At 57.6% G+C, this 25,850-nt stretch overlaps 2 protein-coding genes across 4 annotated transcripts; both read right to left on the bottom strand.

Annotated features, from left to right (window-relative positions):
* Positions 1 to 918: 918 nt before the first annotated feature.
* C16H8orf58 (chromosome 16 C8orf58 homolog) lies at positions 919 to 12,271 on the bottom strand. 3 transcript variants are annotated; one of them, XM_043927280.1, is made up of 7 exons: positions 7,051 to 12,271; positions 5,420 to 5,925; positions 4,684 to 4,824; positions 4,426 to 4,537; positions 4,185 to 4,297; positions 3,757 to 3,887; positions 919 to 2,187 (listed from the first exon to the last, which is right to left on the bottom strand). In XM_043927280.1, the coding sequence occupies exons 1-7, from the start codon at positions 7,097 to 7,099 to the stop codon at positions 2,076 to 2,078; spliced, it is 1,164 nt and encodes a 387-aa protein (XP_043783215.1). In that variant the 5' UTR covers positions 7,100 to 12,271; the 3' UTR covers positions 919 to 2,075. The 3 variants fall into 3 exon arrangements, 2 of the variants coding, with proteins under 2 accessions (XP_043783215.1, XP_043783216.1); XM_043927281.1 differs by having other exon boundaries at positions 6,923 to 7,060; XR_006345775.1 differs by lacking the exon at positions 919 to 2,187 and having other exon boundaries at positions 3,852 to 3,887; positions 4,185 to 4,590.
* Positions 12,272 to 12,390: 119 nt separating this feature from the next.
* Positions 12,391 to 25,578, bottom strand: PDLIM2 (PDZ and LIM domain 2). The gene is given in 12 exon segments (XM_043927275.1): positions 12,391 to 12,936; positions 13,917 to 14,034; positions 15,807 to 15,952; positions 16,171 to 16,259; positions 20,278 to 20,356; positions 20,493 to 20,614; positions 20,715 to 20,784; positions 22,878 to 23,029; positions 23,712 to 23,806; positions 24,904 to 24,938; positions 24,940 to 25,286; positions 25,288 to 25,578. Coding segments are annotated over 12 exon segments (1,707 nt in total). The 5' UTR covers positions 25,564 to 25,578; the 3' UTR covers positions 12,391 to 12,758.
* Positions 25,579 to 25,850: the final 272 nt, after the last annotated feature.

The raw sequence follows: 25,850 nt of genomic DNA on the forward strand, positions 1-25,850 counted from the left end.
ATGCGTTAGGAAGCCGCGCGTCGGTGGTGCCCTCGCTTACGTGTCCCATGAGAAAAGCAGACTTGAGAGAACTGGTTCCTGGGCCAAAGACAGCTTGAGCTGGACCCTCAAACATAAAGCAGCACCTATGCTTCATTCTGGCGGACTCCCAAGCCGGGAGCAGCAAGAGAACCAGCTGACTGGAGGAGGAGGATGCATGATCAGTGCCCCGTTTCTATAGACATCCTTGTGTCTGACTCAACCAATGACCCCATTTCTAGCCCTGCCCTTCGTTGAGGGCACCCCCCACTTATACCTCCCATCTTCTGGGTGCCTGCAGGAGACTAAACTTTCCCCCCTTCTCAATTAACAGAGCTTGGAACCTAAAAGGTGTGAAATGGAATAGTTCCTCCCATATTGGTGTCCTGACTACGGTGACTATGTCCTCCTCCCATAGAAAATACTTTCCTCCCTCTATTTCCTCACTCAGAAAAATACTTTTCTAAGCCCAGGTGGAATAATACCAGCTATCTGGCAGCCATCATCCACTTAGCCACTTCCCTGGTAAATGCTGAGGAGCTTGGGGCAGGGGGCAGGTGTGTGCAAGAAAGAGCAAGAGGCAGCCACCCACCACATCCCCCACTCCCTAAGTTGAAAGGGGACTTAAAGACATCAATGATCATGCAGCAGGATTTGGCCCCTGATAGCTGAGATGCACATGAAAGGAATAAATTCAGGGAGCCCAGACGCTTGCAGCTTCCCATACATAGATGAGTGCTAAATTTCTTGATTTGAGATACTTGGTTTTCCTTAATTAACAATAAACTTTTGTTCAGACCCCCGTGCCCTGCTGCAAACTTATATATAACCTGACTCTTCCCCTCACCTCAGAAAGAGTTCTTTGAGGAGATGCTGTCTCCAAGGCTTGAAGTCCTAAAAATTCCCACAGAATAAAGGTCCCTTAGGTTTCGTGTATTTTTTCAGTCAACACAAGTGATATAGTAAGATAAACCTTCACAATATTTAGGTATACATTTACAAAGAATTCTCACAGTAGTTTTCTTTAGCCCTCACATCAACTCTTGGGGAATGAGCAGGTCAGGTGTTAGTGTTCTAATTCTCAGATGTGATACGTGAGCGACTCAAATGACTCGCTCAAAGCCTTGCCACTAATCACTGACCATTTTAGTCCCCATTAGCAATCCCAACTCCCCCTCATCCTCTGACCATCATCCCTCCAGTCTAGCCTCCCTCCAACCCCCTTTCCTATTCATTTAACATTCACCAAGCATTTTGAGGCAGCTTAATTTCACTTTATCCTCAGAACAAGTCTGTGAGGTAGGCAAGGCAGGCATCATTATACCATTTGGGAGATTAAGTGGGCAGCTGTGGCTCAGAAAAGTTAAGCGATTTTGTCAAGGTCTAAATGCTAATTTGGGCCTCTGGTTTCAGCTATGATATAGGTAAGCAGTAAAGGAGCAGAGAATAGACCTTGAAGATTACTCTGCTGTTCCTTGTGTTGTACTTGACCCTCCCATCCCTGGTGCAGTCTTCAGGCAAGATTCAAGGCAGAGGCAGCCAAGAGAGTGCCATTCTCTGTTCTAGGGCTGCCCACTTGAGTATGAGGAAGAAGACAGGACTCCAGATCAGTAACTGTCCACTCAGGAGTGAAGGTCATGTCCATCATTCTGTGGTTACCTCACCATGAGGGCAGGATTCCAGAGAGACAGCTGGATCCAGTCCATTCACCACACTGACGGTCCCACAGTCCCCAGCAACACGCTGGGTGCCGACAGATCACTGTGCCTAACACGCCCCATGGATGCCCCATGAATCAGTGAGGTTCACATTGCCTAAGCCCAGGGATTTTTGGCAACCAAGGAGGAGCCCCAGAGCTGCTACACTTTGGGGCCTCTCAGGGACCCAGGACTCCTTGGCTGCTCAGAGGAGAAGGACTCAGCCCTTGCCTGAGTTCAGAGAGAAGACAGAGCATCCACAGCTTTTTCTAGCAGTGCCCAGAAGCAGCATCAGGGCAGCCGGCGAGGAGACCTCACCGCACTCGCCCCACCGGGGTCCCGTCTCTGCACCAGGAGGCCTCAATGTACAGAGAGGTTTTTGTCTTGTTTCTTCTTAACCACTGATGATGGCATAAAGGTCTTCTGGAGGGGATGGCCCAGAGGCCTTTCAGGGAGGCCCCCTGATGCAATCCTGTGGAAAAAGGAAGGAAGCTCTAGACTAGGGGGAAAAAACAAAGGTAATGATGGCAGACTTCCGGGATTAAGAATCCGCCTACTCAGGGCAGGAATGGGTGGGGGATGGGGAGGAGGGATAGTTAGGGAGCTTGAAAAGGTCATGTACACACTGCTATATTCAAAATGCATAACCAACAAGGACCTACTGTACAGCACACGGAACTCTCCTCAGTGTTCTGTGGCAGCCTGGATGCGAGCGGGGATTGGGGGAGAATGGATACAGGCATGTGTGTGGCTCTGTCCCTTTGCTATTCACCTGAAACTACTAAAACATTGTTAATTGGCCATGAAAATGAAGGTGGTAGTCACTCAGATGTGTCCGACTCTTTGCGACCCTATGGACTGTAGCCCGCCAGACTCCTCTGTCCATGGGATTTCCCAGGCAAGAATACTGGAGTGGGTTGCCATTCCCTTCTCCAGGGGATCTTTGTGACCAGGGATTGAACCCAGGTCTCCTGCATTGCAGCAAGGCTCTACTCTCTGAGCCACTAGGGAAGCCCTGGGAAGGGGGAAATCACCAGGGTTGCAATATAGCCATGGAATAATCAGTTACATCCCAACACAAAATAAAAAGGTTTTTTTAAAAAAAAAAAAAAAAAGGAATCTGCCTACTACTGTAGTGGACATGAGCTCCATCCCTGGTTTGGGAAGATCACACAGTCTGCAAGGCAACTAAGCCCACGCGCCCCAACCACTATAGCCGGTGTGTCCCAGAGCCTGTGCTCAACAAAGAGAAGCCAGCACAGTGAGAAGCCCACACACAACAGAACAGCCCCCGGGGCACACTAGAGCAAGCCCAAGCTGCAACAAAGATCCAGCACCGCCAAAACTTCATCTTCAAAAAAAAGTAATGATGGCCCCAGAGTTGACCACAATTGTGCAAAGCCTAAAGGATGTTAATTGATGGGGCTAAGCCCCGCTGGAGAGTTATTCCATGAAGACCCTCACCCCCAGCACCCACTGTGGCATTCTGTATGCACTACCTTGCTTTCCTGGGGAAACCCAGGGAGGTGACCTAAGTTTCAGCTTTGAGGGCTGAGGGCTTGCTGGGTTCACATGATGATTTCCTATCTTTTGGTCTGGCTCACCATGTGGCCTCGGGAAGATGACTTCCCTCCCCAGCCCAGTTCTCAGCCTCCTCATCTATAAGTGGGGCTTTTTAACTACTTTGTTTCTTCCCGCAACCTCTCCAAGCCTTGTTATTTAGTTGCTCAATTGTGTCCAACTCTGTGACCCCATGAACTGTAGCCCATCAGGCTCCACTCTCCATGGGATTCTCCAGACAAAAATACTGGAGTGGGTTGCCATCCCCTTCTCCAGGGGATCTTCCAGATCCAGGTATCAAACTCGGGTCTCCTGCATCACAGGCAGATTCTTTACCGCTGAGCCACCAGGGAAGCCTTCTCCAAGACTACCTCTCTCAAATTTTGCAGGGACAAAAATAACAACTGGCAGCACAACCTCAGCCTCCTAGCTCATCAGGCTCCTCCTTCTGCCCTGCGCTGGGCAGGGTGACAGGACTCACCTGGGGGCTGGGTCACAGGACTCACTGGGGACAGGACCGTCGGCAGAGGTGGCAGGTTCAGTAGGTCGAGGGCTGCCCCACCTGATCCGGTTGAGCAGCATCTTGACTTTGTTCCAGTGGGAGCGAGCCCCCTGAGCAGAGGGTGAGGGGGTCACCCAGGGTCCCTCTTCACAACATACCCCTGACCAAGCTCCCACAGATAGTTGTCACCATAATCAGGACAACTGCTCCAAATAGGAATCCTCTCATATTCTAGCTTTCAGGGTATCCACACATCCCAACCATCCCACCCCCATCCCATCCTGTCACCTGGCCCCACACATCAGTTCAGTCACTCAGTTGTGTCCGACTCTTTGCGACCCCATGGACTGCCACACACCAGGCTTCCCACTGCAGCAGGCCAGGCCCCACATATATCCCTCACCTACCTTGTGTTCCTGGGAGGATGAGAAGGTGTGAGCTGGCTCCGCCAGGGCCTCTGACAGCCTGGGAGGGCTGGCACTGGGTGCCCCTACCTTTGGGGGTGAAGCTGTTTTTGCTCCTTCAGAAAGATAATCCGGTTACCCCAGGCAAGGAACAGCAAGGCACTCATCAAGCCCAGAGCTCAGGCGGTCTGCCTGTGGGGCCCTGGGCGGGCACGATGCAGAGGGAGATGCAGTTGGCGCTCACCTGTCTCCTCTGTCTGGCTGAGCCGTTCCCATGGCCCGTGCACCTCACTGTCTGGGGCGTCAGAAGGCAGAGGTAAAGGCGCCAGGGTTGTCTCCTCCTCCTCTTCAGGATCCTGTGTACAGGAGAGACGGGCTCTCTGGGCCTGGCTAGAGGGCTGAGGCTGTTCTGAAGGGAGTCCTGGTTTCAGAGGTCCCACGATCCTCTGCCTCCCCCACTCACCTGCCCACCAGCCGGCCTGCCCACCCACAGCTCACTCACCCCAGGGCCGCTCTGAGTCTGAAGCTGCAGACAGAGCCGCTGTAAATTTGCCACCTGCTCCAGCACCAGGCACAGGTGTTCCAGATAGCGAAGACCCTGCCCTGGAAGGCCGGGGCAGGCTTCAGGCCCTAAGCCCTCCACCTGTGGGACACAGTGAGATCAGGGAGACTTCTAAACCCAGCCAGACTCCCACCCAACAGGCCAGTAGATGGAGGCAGAATAAGTAAGAGGAGGAACACACACCCAGCTGGTCACCACCAGGTAGGCCCCAAGCCCTGCCCATCTCGACACAGCTGGGGGTGGGGGGTGAGGTGAGACGTCCCATCCAACCCATCAATTAGAGGCAAGGAATGCCCTGCCCCGGCTTCCCTGGTGGCTCAGATGGTAAAAAGTCTCCCTGAAACGTGGGAGACTCAGGTTTGATCCCTGGGTTGGGAAGATCCCCTGGAAAAGGGAATGGCAATCCACTCCAGTATTCATGCCTGGAGAATTCCAGGGACAGAGGAGCCTGGCAAGCTGCAGGTGCCAGGGTTGTCTCCTCCTGCAGTTCACAGGGGTCGCCAAGAGTTGGACATGATTGAGTCACACACACACACACACACACACACACACACACACACACACACACACACGATACCCGCCTGAGAGAGTTCCAGGGAGAACAAGGTTGGGGCGGGGGTGTGGGGGAGGTCAGGGGGAGTCCATCTCCATCCCACCCTTGAGAGTTGGCACTTACCACCTCTGCTTGTTCCAGGCCATCCTCTGGATCACTCTCTGCCTCGGTGGCCTCCTGTCCCCTTGCTTCAGAATGGGGCATTTCACAGCCAGGCGGCAGCTCTGGGGAGTGGCAGCGCTGTGACAAGCTGGCGGGGGGAACGGAGAACCGGCGGGAGCGCTCCAGCACCTGCTCCAACTTACGGCTGGCTAGAAGCCGGCTTAGGGGGGCAGGAGGCTCCAGGGCGCCAAGGGCCAGGGACTCAGCGCTCCCCAGGGGCTCAAAGTTCAGAGAGTCTTGAGAAAAGCCGGGTGAGGTGGCCGGGGAGCTGTCCCCAACCGCCATCTCCACTCCTGAGTCCTGGGAGGCCAGTTTGAGAAGTGGCACGTGCCCCTGGGGATCTCTCAGCGCGTCTTGCCCCTTCCAGGAGTCCGATGAGCAAACTGGAGCCACATCTGGGATCTGTCTGTAGGTGCTCATGACTCCAGGCACTACACAACCATGTGTCAGGTCCTCGCCAACCCCATCTGCAAGGAGAGTCGGTCATCAGGCTGGGCCGGCTGCACCAACATTCCTGCAACTTGTGGCGTTCCCCGGGGAGGAGTGTCCTGGGTCAGAGGTGACAGGAGACCGGCGGACCACAGCCACGTCCAGATATCTCTCCATCCGTCTGGGAGATTGGGTTAGGATGGGGGTCCCTTTTACAAAAGCAATTGTTAATGATATCTTCCTTCGAGGGGTGGTCACTTGCTTCCAGGAAGCCCTTGCGCTCTGGCCCCTGAGGTCAGCCTAAGACCTCTGAGCTATCACTGGGGGACTGCAGCCTCTTCAACTGCTCCCGAAGGGGGAGCGTGACTGTGCCCCCCGCCTCAGGGAGGGGGGAAGGACGCACAGAGGGAAGGCGGGGTCTAAACTGGCATCAGGATGCAAGAGAAAGTCCATCCTGGAAGTCCTGAAGGGAAAAGGTACCAAAAATCACAATAGCCATAATCATTTTAGACTTTTTTTCTTATAAGTGAGAAGCAGAAAATTTGGGAGAATTGAAACAAATTTGAACTGAGGAAAGGGAACCCAAATGGTAGAAGGAGAAGCAGCGTGGTCGCCCAATCACTATCCTCCCTACAGCTCTCCTTGTCTGTGCCAAGCCTAGGTGTCCGATCGTAAAGATACAGAATTGGAGGTTGGAGGGGACGGAGGCCGGCCTTCTCCGGCCTTGCCGCACCTGGCTGCCAAACCAGGCCCCTCTGGGCAAGAAAGTTCACCAGCAAGTCTACCCGTGCGCGGCTCCTTTGGAAAGAGGTCTGCCGCCGCAGAGATGAGGGCTTTTCGCGACCGCCGGCTGGGGCAGGGGCTGGGAGAAGGAGGATCGTGACCACGAAATAAAGGTAAGCGGACCCGGGGAAAATGGGGTGGAGGTGACGATCGGTTTAACGCCAGAAGGTGAAAGGGTCTCCAACGTGCGGACGCGATACCCCCGCCCTTCCTAAGGGAGGCGGCAAGGAGGGGGCGGCGAGGAGGGCGCACCGAGGTCGGGCGGGCTGCGCCAGGTGGTGCGGGCTCTGCCGGTGGGGCGGGGAGCGCAGACAGGGGCCAGGGCACGAGGGTCGGCTCCAGGCCAAAGGTCCGGGCCCGCCCCGAGGTGGGCGACTCACCCCGGCCGCCCAGCGGCTCCACGGCGAAGAGGCGCCGGCGGCCCAGCATGGCCCCAATCCGGCCCCAACGCGGCGCCCGGGCCGTGGCCGCTGCAGCAGGAGCGAGCTATCACCGCCGCCGTCGCGGAGCCGCTGTCGGGCGGGCGGATAGGCTTGCGCGTCCGGACCCGGCAGGGCGCGGCCCCGGGACACTCCCAACCCGCATCGGGGAGAGGCGGGGCGGGGCGGGGTGCGCAGGTGTGCGAGCGAGATGAGAAGGGCCGCGAAGGCGGGGCGTGGGCCCCCGACCCGGTGTCGGCGGGGGCAGGGGGCAGGGGTAGGAGGCGGGCCCCTGGCTCCCTTGCCCAGCCGGCCTAGCCGAAGAGTGGGGACCCTGGCGGGGGCCGGGGTCTCGTTCGTGGCGTGGGGTCACCCCGCCCACAGTTCCCAAGCCGAGTCTGTCTTCCTGCGGCCGAAATGAAGCCAGGAGAGGCGGGGGGCGGCGACCGGACGCGAGCGCGTAAGGAAATGGATCAGCACGTGCAGGGGGTGGAAAGATAGCCGGCCAGGACGCCCGCGTCCGCGAGCGCCCAGTTGTGCGCCTTCGGGAAAGTCACTTAGCCACTCTGAAACCTGGCGCGACCAGAGGTGGAAGGGATTCTCGCCACAGAGAAATCCTTTCCAACAACTGCAGGGCGCCTTGGATCCTGGGCTAGAGCTGAATCCGGCGGGGGCGAGGGTGTGGTTCAGGGTCAAGAAAGTGAAACGAGGGCCGGAGGGCAGCCCTGAGGTCTGGGAGTGTAGAGGCTCACCAGGCCTCAGCCCCAGGCTTTGAGTCCATGGAACTGCACCACCCTTTTCCGAAAAGGGGGAGTCTGGGAGCGCCGGCAGCCACGAAAGCTGAGACAGTCTGGTGACCAGATGGCCTCTAAGGAAACCTCGGTCTCCTGAGGAAGGTCACCGGGGCTGGAAAAATCCCAGCAGGACCCAAATTCCCTGGAGGGAGATAAGGGAGCTGGCGGACGTGCAAGCTTGCACCTGAGCCTCTGGGGGTAGGGAGGGGGACGGGCTGGAGCTGGAGGCGCTGGTTGCAAGTGGTAATTATCTGGGAGGGAGAAGACAGCCTGCCCACCCCCTGATTCCTCCTACCCTTCCTCCTACAGCCCCTGCAGGATCGGTCAGGAGTCAAAAACTGCATGATTCCAACTGTATAAGACGGGGAAACAGGCCTGCAGCAAAGCCCCATGCCCTCCACTCCCCCCGCCACACACACACACCCCCGGAACAACGAGAGCCCAAATTTACTCTTGCCACCTTGATTTTCAGGCCACGCCCTTCCCTGCTATCCGGGTTCTCTGGGTTGCCCGCTGGTGGCCCTGTCCTCCTGGAAACCACCCCCATGGCTCTTTCCCAGGTACAGACAGAGAAACCTGGGTCTGGGGACAGGACAAATCCAACAGCCCGGTGTATCATGCACCAAGCCTCCCAGGGGAGGTGGGGGGGGGGGAGGTGCGGAGGGAGGGCTGGCCAGTCAGGGGGCTTCCCCTTTCCTGAGTCAGAGGATGGGGAGGTAAAGGGAGGGAACCTTTGCCAGATTTTGTCCTGAATTTCGAGAATGTGGGCCCAGATTCCAGGCAGTCTCTGTGGTGACTCTGGGGCAGGAATGTATCTGGAGCAGGAAGCCAGGCTGGCCAGGAATGTAGTGTCTCAGCACAGGGCTCTGTGTGGGCTCAAACCACACACACACACACACACCAGGCACACTCTCCTCCAGGCCACTCCCTCCTCCCCATGTAGATATGCCAGAACCTTCAAGGTGGTTGGGATCCCCCACAGTGGGGGGCCACATGCTGCCTTCCCATCTGCCTTTTACTGCCCTGACTGTAGCAAGCGCCTGCCAGAGCTGGGCCAGGCCTTCACCACCCAGAAGGCTGTCCCTCCTTCCCCCTACCTTCTACCAGAGAAGAATGGTCTCTCTTTCAATGATGCTGGAAGAGATGGGAGGGGCGTGCCCTTGCTGCCCACCTCAGGGGTGAGTAGCTGCCATGAGTCCCTGAGACACATGTTGGCCCCAGCAGAGGCATCCCTCAGCCCCCCTCCCTCCGTGGGGAAGTCCCAGCTTCAGGAAGCACGTTTCCTAACAGCTAGGCCCTGTGGGAGGAAGGGCAAAGCCAAGAGCCCAGGGCAGCTTCTGGCAGACTAGAGATGGCTGGAAGCTTCGGTGACCTCCCCCGTGGCCTGGAAAGCTGCCTTTGGTGGAGGACAAGAGCAGCCCAGGGCAAGCCAGGAACCCAGGAGTCAGGCTCCTGGCTCCTCCTCAGCTCCCTGCCCTTACTGCCAGGAGTTCTTGAACCAGCGACTTATCCTCCCTATCCTCAGTTTCTTCACTGATACAACTCGGATGAAAACAGTACCTATTTCAGAATGGTGAGGATTGACATTAAAGCACCTGAGAATTATCTCACAGAGTCACTTTGGGAAGGTCATTTTCTCATCGCCAGTAGAAGGGGGCTGTATCAGATGCTCTCTCGGGTCATTTGTAACTTGAATCTGTCATCATTGCTGAAGTCATTCTCCAAACACAGAAGAAAGTAAAGAGGGCACCAAGCTGGACAAATAGCAGCTGCCTGCTTGGGTGGTGGCCCGTGCCCCGCCCCCCCCCCCCAGCTTGTCTGGGTCAAGGCAGGTAGATGCTCACAGCTGGGCAGAGACCAAAGGCTGCCCCCCACCTTCTCCTCTGGCAACCAGGATTGACTAATAACTGTCTTCCAAAGAAGTCCTCCCCAGGCTCGGGCTGGCTGGTGGCTGCAAAGAACTCTGATGCTGAATCCCTTGGGCCCTGGGGAGGAGAGCTGCCTGCCACAATTAGGGGAATGGCAATCCACTCCAGTCTTCTTCCCTGGAGAATCCCATGGACAGAGGAGCCTGGCAGGCTACAGTCCACAGGGTCACAGAGAGTCAGACACGACTGAGTGACTGACACTACACTGCTATTAGTTAAAACCTGTCCAGCCTTTGAAAGGCCTTCAACAACTCACTGGCCTACCCATTTCACATGGGCCTCCACACCTCATTTGTTCTCCGTTCCTTAGAGCAATGCCAGCCCAGCATGGTTTGTTACACGTGGGGATCTGACCATATTAAGACTCCAGTGCACCGTTTTCCAACCTGTCACTTCCCTGCTGAATTTTTTTTACTGTCCGCAGAGCTTCAAGGTGAAATTCAAACCATATCTTGGGGCATTCAAGGCTCCCATCTTCCTTTCCGATCTTGTCTCAGTATCGCCTTCAGCCTCTCCCCTAACCTGAGCACGCCCGTTGCACTAACTCCCTCGATCTGCATGTCTCTCCTCCATCTGTCTGAGTCCTGTTCCTCTGACAGCGATGGCCCTGGCTCTGAGCTCTCAGAGTGCTGCCCTTCACATACGCTCTTCCCACTCACTACCATATAGCACTATTCACCATGTCAACTCTGTTGCTGCCGCTTGATTATATATCTTTAGGAAACCCACAAAAGTGCTCTTCCGGTATTCCCACTGCGCCAGGACCCAGGAATTTACAGCGGAGTCAATCAATCCCCTTTTGTGAGCATTCTCCCTGCCGAGGGCTACACCTGACACTAGGCGGCGCCAAGGACCCTGTCCCACTTGGGACCAGATTGTTGGGGCCTGACGACTCCTGAGCCACAACTGGTTTGATCTTTCCTATAAAAATAAAGGCAGCCATTCAAGCAAAAAGTGAGACAGTTATAGCAAGGCATAAATTATATCAAGGTGCCTGAGGAGGCAACACACGCAGTGTCTGCCAAGATTCCATTCACATAGCACCAAAGCACCCTCCAGCTTTTATCTTTTCTCTCCAGACTGACTGGGCGATAAGGTAGGTGCTGCACCCCGGCAGCACCCATGCACCTTTCTAAAATGTCCTCTGGGATTAGGACCAGAAGTGATGGGTGAATCAAGCCAAAAATCTGGCAGAGGACCACCGCCCCCTGTCTGATTCAAACATACCCCCAGGGCAGGCACGCCTAGCACCAGCTTTCCAACCTACCACCTGTGAAGCAGCTGGGGCTCCCAGGGGAGAGGTGGGCAGACCAACCCTGGCTGGGGACTGCTGGGTTGTCCCTCCCGGGCAGAGCTAACTCACAGCCCTGTCCAAGGTTACTCCTGAGGATGATCTTTCTCAAATGGGTGCAGACAGCCTTGGGCAAGTACACAAAGTTCTTTAGATCAGGGGTCCTTAACCCTCTGGCCTTAGACCAGTACCAGTCCGTGCCCTGTTAGGAACCAGGCTGCATAGCAGGAGGTGAGTAGGAGGCCCAGTGAGCAAAGCATCTGTATTTACAGCCATTCCTCAACCCCCCCATTACCACCTGAGCTCCACCTCCTGTCATCAGCTGAGGCATTAGATTCTCATAGGAGCATGAACCCTAGCCCTAAAGTCAAGGCGGAATATCCTGAAATTGCCACAAGACAGAAATAAAGTGCGCAGTAAATGAAAAACGCTTGAATCATCCCGAAACCATCCCCCTCTCCGCCCCAGTCCATGGAAAACTTTTCTTCCATAAAATCAATCCATGGCACCAAAAAGGTTGGGGACCACAGCTTTAGATGTTGTCTCCTCACTTGCCTCCCCAGCTCCTCTGGGTAAGTCAGGAGGGCTGGCAGCATCCATACCAAGCAGAGCACGGGGCAGAGCGCCAGCCCAAGCAGGGCTGGCAGAGGAAGATGCTGTCTTACTGAGACGGGCCCGGGCAGAAGCGGTTACAGGGCCTGCCTCCTGTTTGCTACCAGCAGTCTGTCACCCTCACCCCTCTCCAGGCTCCCAGTGAGACACTTATTGCTCTCCCAGGGATCATCCCAATAAAACAGGCATCTTTACAAAATGGTCCAGGGAGAGCATGACCATCCACTCAAAGGAGCCAGTCTCTTCAGTAGGGAATGGCACATAGCGAAGCATCTGGCAGGAGTGGGGTTTGAGGGAGGGGGGAAATAAGAGGGCAAAAAATTGTTATATATGAATACTCTCCAGGGGTGCCCCTAGGGGCGAGGTGATTAAGAAGCTGCATTCCAGCACAGGGTATGTGGGTTTGATCCCTGGTCAGGGAACTAAGATCCCACACACCACAGGGTTTCTAAGCCAACACGCAACTACTGAGCCTGCATGCCTAGAGCCTGTGTGTCACAAGGAAAGCCCTCACAGTGCAACTCCAGAAAGCCCACACATTGCAGTGAAGACCCAGTGCAAAATTTAAAAAAAAAAAAATTTAAATTAAAAAAAAAGAGAGACTGTCCACCTAGGATCAGGGGAAGCTCATTTCCAGGGGGTGGGGCAGGGGAGGAGAAAAGAGAGGAGCCCCTACTTTATTTTGTTCTTGTACAGTATGTATTTTTAGTGCTCATGTTGAAAACTTTACACAGTGAATACCTGTAGCCTTTGGCCCACCTCTCTCCTTCTAGACACTTATATCCATGTCCCAACCTGCTTAATCCCCAGTGCAGAAAGATGTCCAATGCAGCACCCACTTGGGGCTTTGATGCAGAGCCTGTCCATCAAGAGGATGCAACAGTATCCAGCAGAGGCCTGGGAAGGTGGACTGCCCTCACCCGCAGCACAGGCAGGTCCCAGCCTCTGGCTTCACCCCGCCCCCCCATCGCCTTTCCAGGCCAACGTGCTATTGGCACGGGCCTGGCGTGGAGGTGCCCACAGAGCGGAGCGTGGGCTGAGAGCTCAGGCCTGGGGATTGAGGGCGGGGGGCGCAGAGTAGCGCTGGCGGGCATGCTTCTCGCAGTACAGCTCGTCCCCCACCCAGAAGTGCCCTCGCATCTTCAGGTTCAGCCCACAGTCAGCGCAGCTGTAGCAGCCAGCGTGGCGGTAGCGCCCCTCCTGGATGCGGACGGCCTGGTTCCTGCGGGGACAGGGAGGGGACAGCCATTAGCCTGCAGGGAGGGACAGGAGTGCCTGGCACGATGCCACCATTCCCATTCTCAGGGAGCCTGGTTCCCCGGAAGGTCCCAAAATCTCAAACACTTGACTCCTCAAGCCTCAAGGAAACCCCAGCCCACACCCAAAGGACGCCAATTTTAAAGGCATTCCTCCCCCACACAAAGGCAGACAAGCACCATCCTGAATCTTCGGGATTGTTAACAGAAGAGTGATTCTCCAAGTGCCGTCCCAAGTGCCAAGACCCACAGCATCGTGTCACCAGGGGATGAATTGGAGATGCAAATCCTGGGGCTGGGGACCTCCTGAAGGGAAAATTCTAGGTGTGCCGGCTGAAATCCCGCAGGGGCCCAGCGGCAGCTCTTTGAGAACCAAGGCATAGAACCCCCTTCTTCAGGCATGCACAGCAGGGGTGGGCAGTCTCCTATTCTGCAGATGAAACATGGAGGCCAGGGACTTGCCTAGAATGATCTGACCATCAACGCTGAGCATGGAAGAATTTACCAGGAAGGTGGGATGGCCAAGGTTCAATTTTCCAGAGAATGTTTTCTCTGGGCTACATTATCACACCACCCACTGAGAAAAAATGCACCTACCTCTGGAAAAGGCAGCCTAAGAGCAGGAAGGAGAGAGCAAGAGCAAGATTTTCCAGGAGGAGGCGGAGCAGATCTCCAGAGGCAGCGAGATGACGATTGGAGAGAAATCAAAACCAGTAGCATTTCTTGCTCCTCCAGGGAGGCAGGGAAAGCAATGGAGCAAGAGGAGAGACAGCAGGAAACAGCCAGTGCGCGCACCCAAGAAGGCTGAGACGACCCTGAGCCATCACAAGTCCCCGGTGGCAGCGCTGCCCCCTGGGCCTCTGGCTAGTGGGTTCACGCAGAGCATCTGGGCCCTGCCCTCCCCATCCACAGGGTGTGTCCTGCCCCCCAGGCCGCCAACACTCACGCGATGCTGGTGTTGCACTTCTCACACGTGTGGAGCTTGGGTGGGGTGGCCAGAGCCCTGGAGGTGGGCAGGGAGGACTGCGGACTCAGTGAGCTAGGCAGGTAGGCAGGTGTTCCACCTGGACGGGGGGAGGACAGACAGACACATCAGAGCTTGTCCGCAGCAGCAGCAGCAGGCTGTATTTTTTTTTTTTTTCTCTTTTTTTGGCCACAAGGCATGTGGGATCTTAGTCTCCCAACCAGGGACTGAACACGTGACCTCCTGCATGGAAAGGCAGAGTCTTAACCACAGGACCACCAGGGAAGTCCCCAGGCTGTATTTTTGATGTTCACTCCACCTCCACCAGCACTAGCTCCAAAGAGACTCGTTGTCAAAGGCACAAGTGGACCTCAATGTAACCCTGGGTATGAGCGGGGGTCATGGAGGAAGGAGATGATCAGGCCAGACCCTTGGCTGAGGCTGGTCAAGGGCAGGGAGCAGGTTCAAGGCTGAGCTACCCAAGCTAAGGCAGCCTGAGCAGCATCTGACACATCACACCAAGCAGGCGGTTCCTCTCTGCTGATCCAGCCATGATGACATTAAGAGACATGGTAATAACAGATAATAACACACACCATGCCACCTCAGTGCAGTTTTCAAAGGGCTCGCATGTGCATTATGGTGTCTGAGCCTTGGAACAACGTGAAGATGAAGCACAGATGTTCCCTGGCAGGTATGGCCCCTGCGTACAGCTGAGGATGCCAAGACTTCAGGGCTGAAGTCGCCATTGTCTGCACTGCCCACACCTCTCCACCCTGTCTCTCGCTGTGCCCAGGGCATGCTGAGGCCTTGGGGTGGTCATGGATGCGCTTTTCTCCAAACCTTCTTACCCTGTCTCCTTTCCCTCTGTGAACACCTCCAGGAGCAAAACGTCAGACTTGGAACCAGCTACCAGGTACCCTTCCAGTATTCCTGCCTGGACAATCCCATGGACAGAGGAACCTGGCGGGCTACAGTCCATGGGGTCGCAAAGAGTCAGACACGACTGAGTGACTAACATTTCCTCTTTCACCAGGCACTAGTGATTCTGCCGATCAAATACTTCTGACAGTCCCATCATTTGTCCCCCTGATGGGGATGTCCCCCACTGCCGAGGCCAGGCCCTCTTCATCTCTCCCCTGGAAGGAGGCAGTGCCCCGCCCCCCCATCACACACAGACACACACACACACATCCACTCCGCAGAATGCAGCCAGTCTGCACGGGGTTCCTCAGGAGCAGAGGTGGGTCCTGACCACCTTCAGTTGCCACATAGCTCAGGGCTGGTCCACTGGATGAGTGAGTAAACGTCTGATGAATTAACAACCGACCCGCTGGCAGGAGCCTGTTGCCTCCCTCGGCCCCTCATTATCGTCTGGCACTATTTAACCCCGCCCTCCTGGGTTGGGACACTCCTCAGCCTGGATGCAAGGCTTCATAGCCAGGACTTAGCCTCCACAGCACCCCCCCATGCAGCCAGAATCCTCTCGGTCCCACCCGAAAACCCTCTGGCTCACACCTCCACATTCCACACGGCTCCCGGCCACCATCTTAAGGCCGTTTGTGAAAGACTTGATCTTTCTTCAAGGGCCAAGTCAAACCCTTCTTCCTCCATGAAGTCGTCCTTGGAGACCCCAGGCCCACCACCTACGTTTATGGTTCCCTGGGCGCTTCCTTGAACCTAGCCAGCACCTTTGGGTGCACCCCAGTAACCCCTACTAGACCAGAGGCTCCCAAAGTTCAGGGACAGTGGCTTCTATAAGTCAGAGCCTTAAAAATACTGATTTAAATGCTAACTTCTTAACACATCTGGTCGGCGGTTCAGCGTGTCCTGGGGGAATGTCCTTCTCCTGCCGAGGCCCCAGGGGCTCACCTCTCTCCTCAGCTTCTAGGGCTTCCTGCAGGAGCCGGAAGGAGCTGGACTGCCGGGGGGCCAGGCGTGCCTCGCGGTTTTCCTGCAGCATCTTGAAGACTTCTGAGTCCTCTCTGAGGACGTGGCTTTCCCCTTCTGAGGCCGCACTGCGGGGATGGAGGGAACCAGCCAGGAGTGAGGGGCCCGTGCCCGGGGGTCAGGAGGAGCAGGAGGGCAGAGGAAGAGTGTCCCGGGGTGGGATAAAGGATTCCGGGGGTCAAAGGGAAGCCAACTGGGCTTAGAGAGCTGGGACCCCCCCACCCTTCTCCGGGAAACCTGACAGACCCTCCCAGATCCCACCCCTCCCTCCAGACCCCAGTGGTACCTGAGCCTGGGGCTGGAGGAACGGCGACCTGGGGAGGGCGGTGGCGGCAGCACCAGCACGGCCGAGTCGCCAGCAGGGCTGAGGCCGGCCTGTGGGAAGGACAGGCACCAGGGAGGAGTCAGCAGTGGGCCCTGGGCCAGCACACCCATCCGAGCGGCCACGCTCCGCTGTTCCCCAGGCCAACACCAGGGGGCCCCCAGCCCTCGCTGCCCAGCAGGCTGCCCCTGCTGCCCGCAGAGCCCAGGCACCAGCACCCGCCAGCAGCTGCCCCTGCTCTGGACGGGTGAGCTGCCACCCCAGGGGGAGCAGGCATGGGACAGAATGAAGACGAGCACGTGCGGCCAGCGTGCCGGCTCCTCTGCCGTCTCACGCATTGTGTTTGCAAAGATGTTGCGCACTGGCGCTGGGGCAGGCAGACAAGCAGAGAGAAAGTAAGCTGACCCTTTTACAGTGAGGGAAAAGAAACATAAAGGGCCAAGACCCTTCTTGGTGTCAGAGTTGGGGCCACACAAAAGTCCCATCTCCCCCACACGCTGGGGGAGATCTCTCCTCTGATAACACCAGGGTCTGGGCTCACCAGCCTCTCCCCGCTGCCCTGGGAAGTCTGGTCCTGCCCCATGGAGCCTTGAGGAGCCAGGCCTGTTTGGGGCTCACAGCAGCGTCCCCTGCTTGGCGTGTGCCTCCCTCTGGGCCTCTCACACCTGCTCTCTACCTGGAAATCTGCCTGCAGCCTCCCCGTTGCTCTGCTTTTTGGCCTGCACCTTGCACTCTCTCTGGAGCCATCCCCAAAGGAGAGGAGAGCCTCAGAGACAATTAGGCTCGCCAAGGCCAGGCTGAGGGCACAGTTTCCCGGAAAGCCAAACACTTGCGACTTTAAAATTCAAAGTCAGGGGTGGGACTTCCCTGGTGTTCCAGTGTCTAAGACTCCAAGCTTCCAAAACAAGGGGCCCAGGTTTGATCCCTAGTCAGGGAACTAGATCCCACATGCCACAACTAAGAGTCTGCATGCTGCAACAAAGATAGAAATTCCTGCGTGCTGCAACTAAGACCCAGCGTGGCCAAATTAAATACTTTTATTTTAAAAAGTTGGGGCTGAAGTATGGTGTCAAGTGGAAAAACTGCATGACCATACCCTGCACCAGCCTACATTCTTCTGTTCCTCAGCTTCTACAGTAAGGAGATTAAGGGTCAGAAAGGAAATTGGCTGGTCCAAGTCACTCAGGGAGTGGGAGGATGGGCAAGGACTCCTTGCTGGGCTCCTGGGTGCCCGGCTGGTGCCATGCAGTCAACTGACAGATGGTGAGACCGTTCCCTTAGGAAGGACAGCCAGCACCAGGTACTCAGGAACAACGCTCATCTTGCTGCCCCAGACAGGCCAGCGTGTGCCCTGCATGGGGGCACCAGCCAGCAGGGAGAGAGAGCTGAAACCCACCCTGGGTCCCTTCTTGGGCCATGTCCTCATGCCAGCCAGCGAGACAGGGGCTGTTTTTACTTCATATCTGGTCACCCAAGAGTGTGCCTGTTGAGAACGGGGCAACTTCTGGTTTCCAAAGGGCACCATGAGGACTGGTAATGTCCTCCTTCCTGAGCCCAGTGATGCCTCAGCCAGCTCAGGAGCCAGAGGCAAGGCTGCCCCTGCAGCCTGGGACAGTGGCACCTCATCTATAGTCACTTCTGCCCCCTTCTACCTGCCAGACCACCTCATCCCCAAGGTGGTGGTGGTTTAGTCACTAAGTCGTGTCCAACTCTTCTGACCCCATGGGCTGCAGCCCACCGGGCTCCTCTGTCCATGGGATTTCCCAGGCAAGAATACTGGAGTGGGTTGCCATTTCCTTCTCCAGGGGATCTTTCTGACCCAGGGATCGAACCCACGTCTCCTGTGTCTCCTGCGTTGCAGGCCAGTACTTTTATAGCTGAGCCACCTGGCAAGCCTAAGAAGGCCAACTCCCTAACTTGGAGCAGCTTCACCTTTCCCCTCCCTTCCCTCCCTCCCTCCTCCCCGCCGAGGCACCTATAGGTGACACTTGCCTTTACCAAACCAACCTTTCATCTCCAAAGCTGTTTATCTGCTCATCAAGAGTTGTCACTAGCCAATCCTTCTCAAAATGTGTTGCAGAAGATGTTAATAACTGAGTGGCAGGGCGGGGGTGGGGGGAGTGGATAATGGGGAACCCCAGGAGAAATTCTGCAGTTAAGCAAGTTAAGGAAATTAATAAAATTAAGCATCTTTCTCACAGGACTTTTCAGAGCTTTTAAGGTGCTTAAGTGCATGGGTGATTCCCAAGAGGGAGCTATGTGTCTGGTGACTCCACCCCGTCTGACCACAGCCTCGTTGTCGTAGACCAGAATGCAAGTTTCACGGGGTTAGGAATTTCTGCTTTTCCACCAATGTATCCCTAGAGCCTAGAAGGGTGCCTGACCATATCAGCTGCTCCACAAATATTTGTTGAAGGAATGACAAGAGTCCTCAGGATCAAAGAAGGGAATTCAGAGCCTCAGGCCCAACTCTGAGGCCCAGAGAATGGAGGAAGGGGGCCTTGTCCAAAGTGACACAGCAGAGGTGAGACTAACCCAGGCCTCCCTGCCACCCCGCCCAGGGCTCCTCTTCACACCACACGGGTGGTCCTCAAAGCTGTGTGTGCATCAGATCCCTGAGGGTTCCTGAGAACTCAGATGGGTGGCCCCAGCCCACCCAGGCCCTCACCCCTGTCTGATCCAGGGGTGAGCCTGCAGCTTGAGAACCTGCATTTCTAACAAGTTCCAAGGTGCTGCTGCCGCCACTTTGAAAGCCGCCCCCCATCTCATCCGCCTCTCCCCTTTGCCCTGGTTGCAGACACCGGGAAGAAGGAGGCCAGGGTGGACCAAGCTCATCCCTAGCTGGTCCCGGCCCGTATCTCTGTGGAGGAGGCCCCAGGCCCAGACATGCCAGGTCTTGCTCCTACAGCTGCGTTCCCATCTCCCCAGCTCATCATCTCTAATCCGAAATCTACCTCTGACATCCAGCAAAATTCCTGACAAAGCCTTCTCAGGCCACCCCAGCCCACACTCAGCTGTCCCCTCCCAGAGCGCCTCCTGCTTTTATAATTAAGACCATACTGTTCTGTGCTTAATTGTTCCAAAGTTGCTTTGCATGTCTCTCTTATCTCTACAATTACGTTTGAAATTCCTTAAAGATGGTGTCTCATTGAATATATACATCTCTGTGCCCACGTTGCGTGGCAGGCCACTGGGCCGGCCCCATAGTGGGTCACCAGGGAGCCCCTGCTACAAAGCCTCCAAAAGACCCTGTTCTGTCCTTCTCCAGAGCCCCCAGTTTCTAGCACCCTCCCCCAGCCATCTCCAAAGGCTCTGCTTTTTGGAATGCAGAATCAACTCGAGGTAGGATTCCAGCAGCTGGGCCTCATCCCCTTCACCCCAAAGGCTGGACCTGCCCCCACAAACTCTGCCCCCAGCAGTTGTGGCCAGGACTCTTGGCCGCCTCACTCCTCACCTCCCCACCCCTGCCCCTGGAGAGGAGAAATACCACCAAGGGTGGGGGGGTGGGCTGTCACTACAGTGGGGGTCTACTACTAGACAGGACTGGGGGGTCCTGTCTGTCAGACAGTGGGACCAGGAGTAAAGAGCTGGGGAGGGGGGAGAAAACAGAGAATAAGCCAAATGCAACTTGAGTCGGAATCACAGTCCGGCTGGTGGTTCTCTGGTGGTTCTTGGGGGCTGAGTCAGAGGAGGAAGAGGGGGGATGGGGGATGGGAGTTGGGGGCGGGCATGGGGCTTGGAATAGGGAGGAATGTGTTCAGGAGATGCAGCCAGAGCCAAAGGGAATCATCCCAACAACAGCAGCAAAACTATTTCGGTCCCAGACCAAGAGAAACACTGGAGAAGGGAGGAAGCCATCAGCAAGGAGGAGGTGGCAGCGAGTAGGAATGCAAGATGTAGAAGGCCACCTGGGTCTAGTCAGCACAAAGACTGTCACCCTCACCAGAGCGCTGGCCTCCTAGCTCCGGAGAGGAACCCACCCATTGCTAGGAGACCTCAGTGCCGACTGCCCAGGTGGGGCCAGCCACCTGCGGCCCTACAGGTACCACACTACCAATCAGGTATCCTCACCTGTCGGCTTCCAGCACGGCCCCCGTAGTACAAGTGGTCAGCAGAAGCAGGTTCCAGGGAGTGTGCCAGGCTCTGGAAACTGAAATGGGGAAATGGACAGTGGGTGCCTGGGTCCTCTCCACCAGGCTGCCCTAAGGAAACAGAGGTGACCCCCGGGGCTCCCTAAACTCAGCTTCGGAGACTCTGTGGACACGGTGCCCGCCCGCCGCGCTCACCTGTGGCTGGTCACCACCTCTCCAGCGGGTGCCTGGGGGCTGGTCGGGGGCAGGCTGAAGAAGGGGCTGCATGGCTGGGGGCTGAGGGAGGCCTGGCTGTCAGTGTGTGTCCTCCTGGAGCTCTATGGAGAGAGGGGCCTGGAACAGCAGGGCCGAGAGGAGCAAGGGAGGGGCCCCCATCACTTCAGGGTGTGGGGCTCCCAGCAGGAGGCATCGTCCTACCTGGAAGCGAGTGGCCAGCACTTCCGGGGAGCTTTCCCCGTTGGTCTGCCCGGGAGAGGCAGCCTGGGGCCTGAAGAGAAGACAGAGGGAGGTGAGTGTCACCGGGGTCCTGGCACCTCCACTAAGCTGGTAGGGTCTGTAGATTCCAGCTGTCCCCACACTGTCCCTAATCTCAAGATTAGGAAAATGTACAGAACATTCAGACATCGGGTAGCTAAATCTCAACTTTACCAAATTCACAAGTAACTATCATCAACGACCACCATCATTTCTTACAACAAAGGACAATTCAGCACTATAAAGTAGAAGGGACATCGTTTCAGCAAAAGGTTCAATAAATTCAAATTTTTTTAAAAACTCCTCACAATATCACCCCTCCCTCTGCCTTGCCTTTGTTTTTCCTTTTCTCTTTTTTGGGGGTGGTGGGGGAACATTTCACCCAAACTGGGTCACTGGTCAGCATCAGTTTGTAGATCAGTTTGGCAGGGGACAGCTGACTATATATAAATAATCCTTTATCTTTCACCCCTGGAGAAACTTAAGACCAGAGAGAGAGAGGGTTGCCAAAATTCCTAAAGGCCAGCAATGGCTGGGCCCCTGCCCCCTTTTCTCCAGAGGCCTGTCCCCTGCCAGCTCAGCCTTTGAAAGGATCACTTCTCTGCCCCTTCTGCAGGCTTCCCCCCATAAAACAGAGGGTGGAGCCAGCCCCGCTTCCTGCCAGGCAGGGAGCTGAAGGACCTAAAGAACAAGACAGCCCAGCTCCCCTGCCAATTACCAAGGCACCCCCAACCCCCAGCCTCAGCTCCCCAGGGACTCCCCTCCAGGGGACTCTGACTGGAGCCTTGAACAGCAGGTGACTGGAGGGCTGGGAGCTGCTGAGGGTGAAGGATGGGCCCACCATGTCCCACTACACCAATCCTGGAGGTCTGACCACTTCCAGCGAGGTCGATAGGAACCTCAGTCCCCACACTCCATGCCAGCCACAGCCTCGGCTCTTTCCCGGGGGAGAGTTTAGCGCCTGAGTGAGGGGAGCTTGGGCTCTGGCCCCGCCCAGAGCACCACTTCCTGCCTGGGGCTTCTGAGTGCCTGAGAGGTCTCCTGGGGCTGGGGTGTTGGGAGAGGTTAGGAGGGGTTTGAGCAAAAGAAAGAAGAGGCAGGGAGTCTGGACCTGCCCCCACGTGGAGCTGGAGGAGGCCTGGGGGTACCACCTCTCTGATGGGGCTGGTCCCACCCAAGAAGGATGCGAGAGGAAGTGATGGTGTCAGCAGCTCCCCACCCCTCCCCCACCCCACTCTGCAGCTTCTTGTGGATTGTGGTCCCCTCCCAGATGCCATGACCCATTCTCTATCCTCCTCCTCCAGGCCCCACTCCTGTAAACACTCAGGAGCCAGAAGTGGCCACAATGTAGGCCCTGAAGGGGCTGGGGTCATGAGAGGTCCCAGGAGCCAGCATCCACAGCACTGGAGGGGCGGCAGGGGCGGGGAGAGGGCATGGAGCCCCGGCCCCGAGGGAAGCTGGTGGTGGAGGCGTTGGCAGAGGTACAGGAGGTACCTGACTCAGGTTCAAGACCCGCCCAGAGGGCTCTCCTGGCAGGGGGATCTCCCAGCATTCCTGCCCTCTGACTCACTGGGATGCTCCACCCCAGGAAGCCACCTGTCCACCCCCCAACCCAGCCCAGGGTTCCAGGCTGAGGGCCCAGGAGCCTGGGAATCTGCCTTCCCCAACAGGGTCCAGAGAGGAAATGGGGAGCCACAGGGGGGGTTCTATGGAGAGGGAGACCCCAAACCCCTCACCATCCCAAGATCAGAACAGAGGCTCTTGAAGGCAGGGACCCTGGGGACCCAGCCTCAGGCACACCTTCCTCCTCTTCAACCCACTTCATGCCCACGCCCTGTACCCCACACACTGGGAACCAGTCAAACCCGGGCATCCAGGTGGCTGATGCCAGCCTGCCCAACCTCTGACTCTACACCCAGTTGGGCACAGGGACACCCCTCAGCTATCCTGCTGCAGCCCCAGAGTCCCAGACCTTCCCGCGGATGAGCCATAGCGGCCCAGGGAGGCCAGACTGGAGCCAGGGTAGGGGGTAAGGGCAGTCATTGTGCAGCGGGCTGGCAGAAGGCAGAGCGATACTGGCAGGCCCAGTGGAAGTGGAGGGCCTACCGGTCCAGCTGCAGCCTCAGGGGTGAGGGGCTCTGGCGAATCTTGCTCTGGGCCTCAGCATGAAGCATGTCCTTTGCAGTCTCGCCGTTGATGGACACAATAATGTCTCCAGGCCGGAGGTCAGCAGCCTCGGCCTTGCCCCGCTCAGTTACCTGGAGGGGATGAGGATCAAGTCGTCTCAGGTGACACTCAGGTGGGAATGAGGAAAGGAAATGTCCTTGTCCAGCCCAAGAAACACAGAAGCTGACCTGCACCAGGCTGGCCTGCATATCTCCCTTTAACATCACTCTCCCTGCCCACCAGTGTCCACTCAGTTAATCAGCTTATCCCTTCCTGGAGGGGTCCAGAAGCTGGAGTAGCAGCCCCCCATCCTTGACCCCAGCACTGGGATTCTAACGGGGCCTCCCAAAGAATATGCAATGGCAGAATTTCAGTAACCGTGCTTGAAAAGAGCCCTGCTTGTGCAAACCAAATCACGCAGGTGCTGCCTGCCCAGGCCTCCTGCATGAACACTTCCTGGCTGGGTCAGGGGAGAATCACCAAGAGCTCAGGGCGCCTCTCCTACTAACTACCAAAGTGGCTGCCAGTAGGTATGGGGTCGGTGACCAAGGAGAAAGAGTAGGCCCTGCACTGGGCCCAGCTCCCTTTCACTCCCTAGAAGTGGCCACCACATCCTCATGGCAACCTGGTCCCAGCTCTGCCCTGGCCAACAATCTCAGGAACAGGCCTTGACTCCAGAACAAAAGCAAGAGAAAGGTGTCTGTGAGGACTGGACAGACAGGGAAGAAACCCTGACTTTGGGGGTACCTCCCCATCTCCTGGACCAGCACTTACCTTGGTCACCACGATAGGCGTGTGGAAGTCCCTGCCCCCAGAGATTCGGAAGCCCCAGGGCGCCGGCCCCACCACATCCACTGTCAGTGCCATACCTGAGGCAGAAAGGATGGGGAGATGGAGCCGGCCCCTCAGCTCCCCAGGGGGATGCTGTAAAGTGGAGGCGGGGGTGTGTGACAGGTCCCCGGAGCAGCCAGTTAGGGGCTGGGGCGGGGGGAGGGGGTGGAGGAAGTGACTAACCTCTGCCAAGGCCTCAGTTCCCCTTCCCCCCACCCGGCAAGTGGGGACTCTGAGTTCCCCCTTAGCGTCTGTCTTCAGCAGAGCGGCTCCCTGGAGGCAGGCTGTCGGGGTGCTAGACACCGGGGCTTGCTGAGAGCAGGCGGGCGGGCAGGGCTGGCAGGTGGTGGAGGTCAGCACTTCCTCTCCCCTCCTCCACTCTCAACACTAAGTGCCCCTAGTGCTGGCTTCCGGTCCCCAAACCCGACTGCACAAGGTACTTCCTCCCCGCTCTGGGGGAGGACAGCACTCAGGGAACAGAAAGGGGTGGCACCTCCGCAGGCTTTCAAGTAGCTGGCCGGGGGCGCGGGTGGCTGGGGTTCTCAGAGGGGGCCTCCCAGCTGCCTGCTGTGCCCCTGGGAATGTGGTTCGAGTGGCAAGACAAGGCTTCCCACCTCTCCCAATGGCCTGCTGCCCTCCCAGCCGCTCTTGCAAGAAGGACAGGCTCATCTGCCTAGCTGGGCACACCCACCCCAGGGCGCTGACCAGCAGGGCGAGCTGACGGATGCTGCCACCGAGCTGGGGCCACCGGACTCCCATCCAGGGCCCCTCCACTGGGCAAGGGAGTGTCCCTGTAGACCAGGCCCTTGTAGGATTTCCTGACCCTCTCGTTCTGGAGTCAGGAGCCAACCCAGGCAGGAAGCTGTAATGCCAGGCTGGGCCACCACCCTACCCCGCACCCACCCTGGGGCTGCCCTTGGGGAGACCCACGGACTACAAGTGCTGCCCCTCTATCAAGCACGCTGGGACCACTTCCTGCGTTTAGGAGACTGGGGAAAGGGTGCCCGGGCAAGCGAGCTTGTCTGCCCACTTCTCCACCCTTCGGCTTCCCCTTTTGCCCGGCCCCAATCTCTCTGTCCCTCCCGCAGGCCCCAGGTCGGCGCTGGCGGCTCGCAAATGCCTCGGATTCCCAGACCTTTGAGCTGGTCAGTGGACTCCCCGCCGGGGGCAGCGAAGAACTGCCCAGCCCGTCGGCCCGGCTCGCCCAGTTCAGGCGCCTTCTAAGCTCTGAGACCAAAGTACCGGTGCGCCTGGGGGCTGAAGTAGGAGCGCCCGGGAGGGGAAAGACCAGCTCCAGGCGGGGAACCGACAGCAGGCGAGGCTGCGGGGAGCGGCCGTGCGCAGAGGAGAGGTTCGGGCGCCCAGGCAGCCGCGGGCGCACAGAACAGCCAAGGCGCCGGGGCCGGGGAGGACGCCGGCCATGCGCCCCGAGCACAGGTGGGCGCGCTCACCTGGCTCCCGCTCACCTGTCGGGCTGGGCGGCAAGGCCCGAGAGCGAAGGGAAGGGAAGGAGGGAGGCGAAGAGAAGCCGCCGCTCCCGCTCCCGCCGCTGCCGCCGCCGCCGTCTGCCTGACTCTGGGGAGAGCCCGCCCGGGACTCCGGGACCTGCCTCCACCCATGTGATCCCAGGGCCGCCCCTGCCGCCGCCCCAGCCGCCGCCCCTGGCCGGGGAGGCCGCCTCCTCCGCGCAGCCCGGCCCGGGCGCTGCCACCTGGCCCGCGCCCGCTGGGGGCCCGGGGCTACTCTCCCGAGAGCCCCCTAGAGGCTGCAGCCGTCCTCTCTGGTGTAGCCCCATCCTCCCGGGGACAGGGGAGGCGTTCTGGTCACGGGCCCTGAGCCCCACTTCACAGACAGCTGAGCCTGCTGACCCCCGAAACTCACCCTCCTTCAAGGGACCGGGGCGGGGACTGGGTTGGGGAGGGCCGGCTGGGTGTCTGCGGTCCGCCTGCCCGGCTCCTCCACCCACTCCAGGCTCAGACGCTGGCGCAGAAGCAGCCCTGACACCCACAAATCCCAACGCGGGGGGCCGTGCCTCCGCCTCCTTGCCCGGCCAGCGTGCTGACGGGCCGGTGACCACCGACT

This window comes from Cervus elaphus, chromosome 16, assembly GCF_910594005.1.
Source record: "Cervus elaphus chromosome 16, mCerEla1.1, whole genome shotgun sequence".
In the NCBI taxonomy this organism is placed as follows: Eukaryota; Metazoa; Chordata; class Mammalia; order Artiodactyla; family Cervidae; genus Cervus; species Cervus elaphus.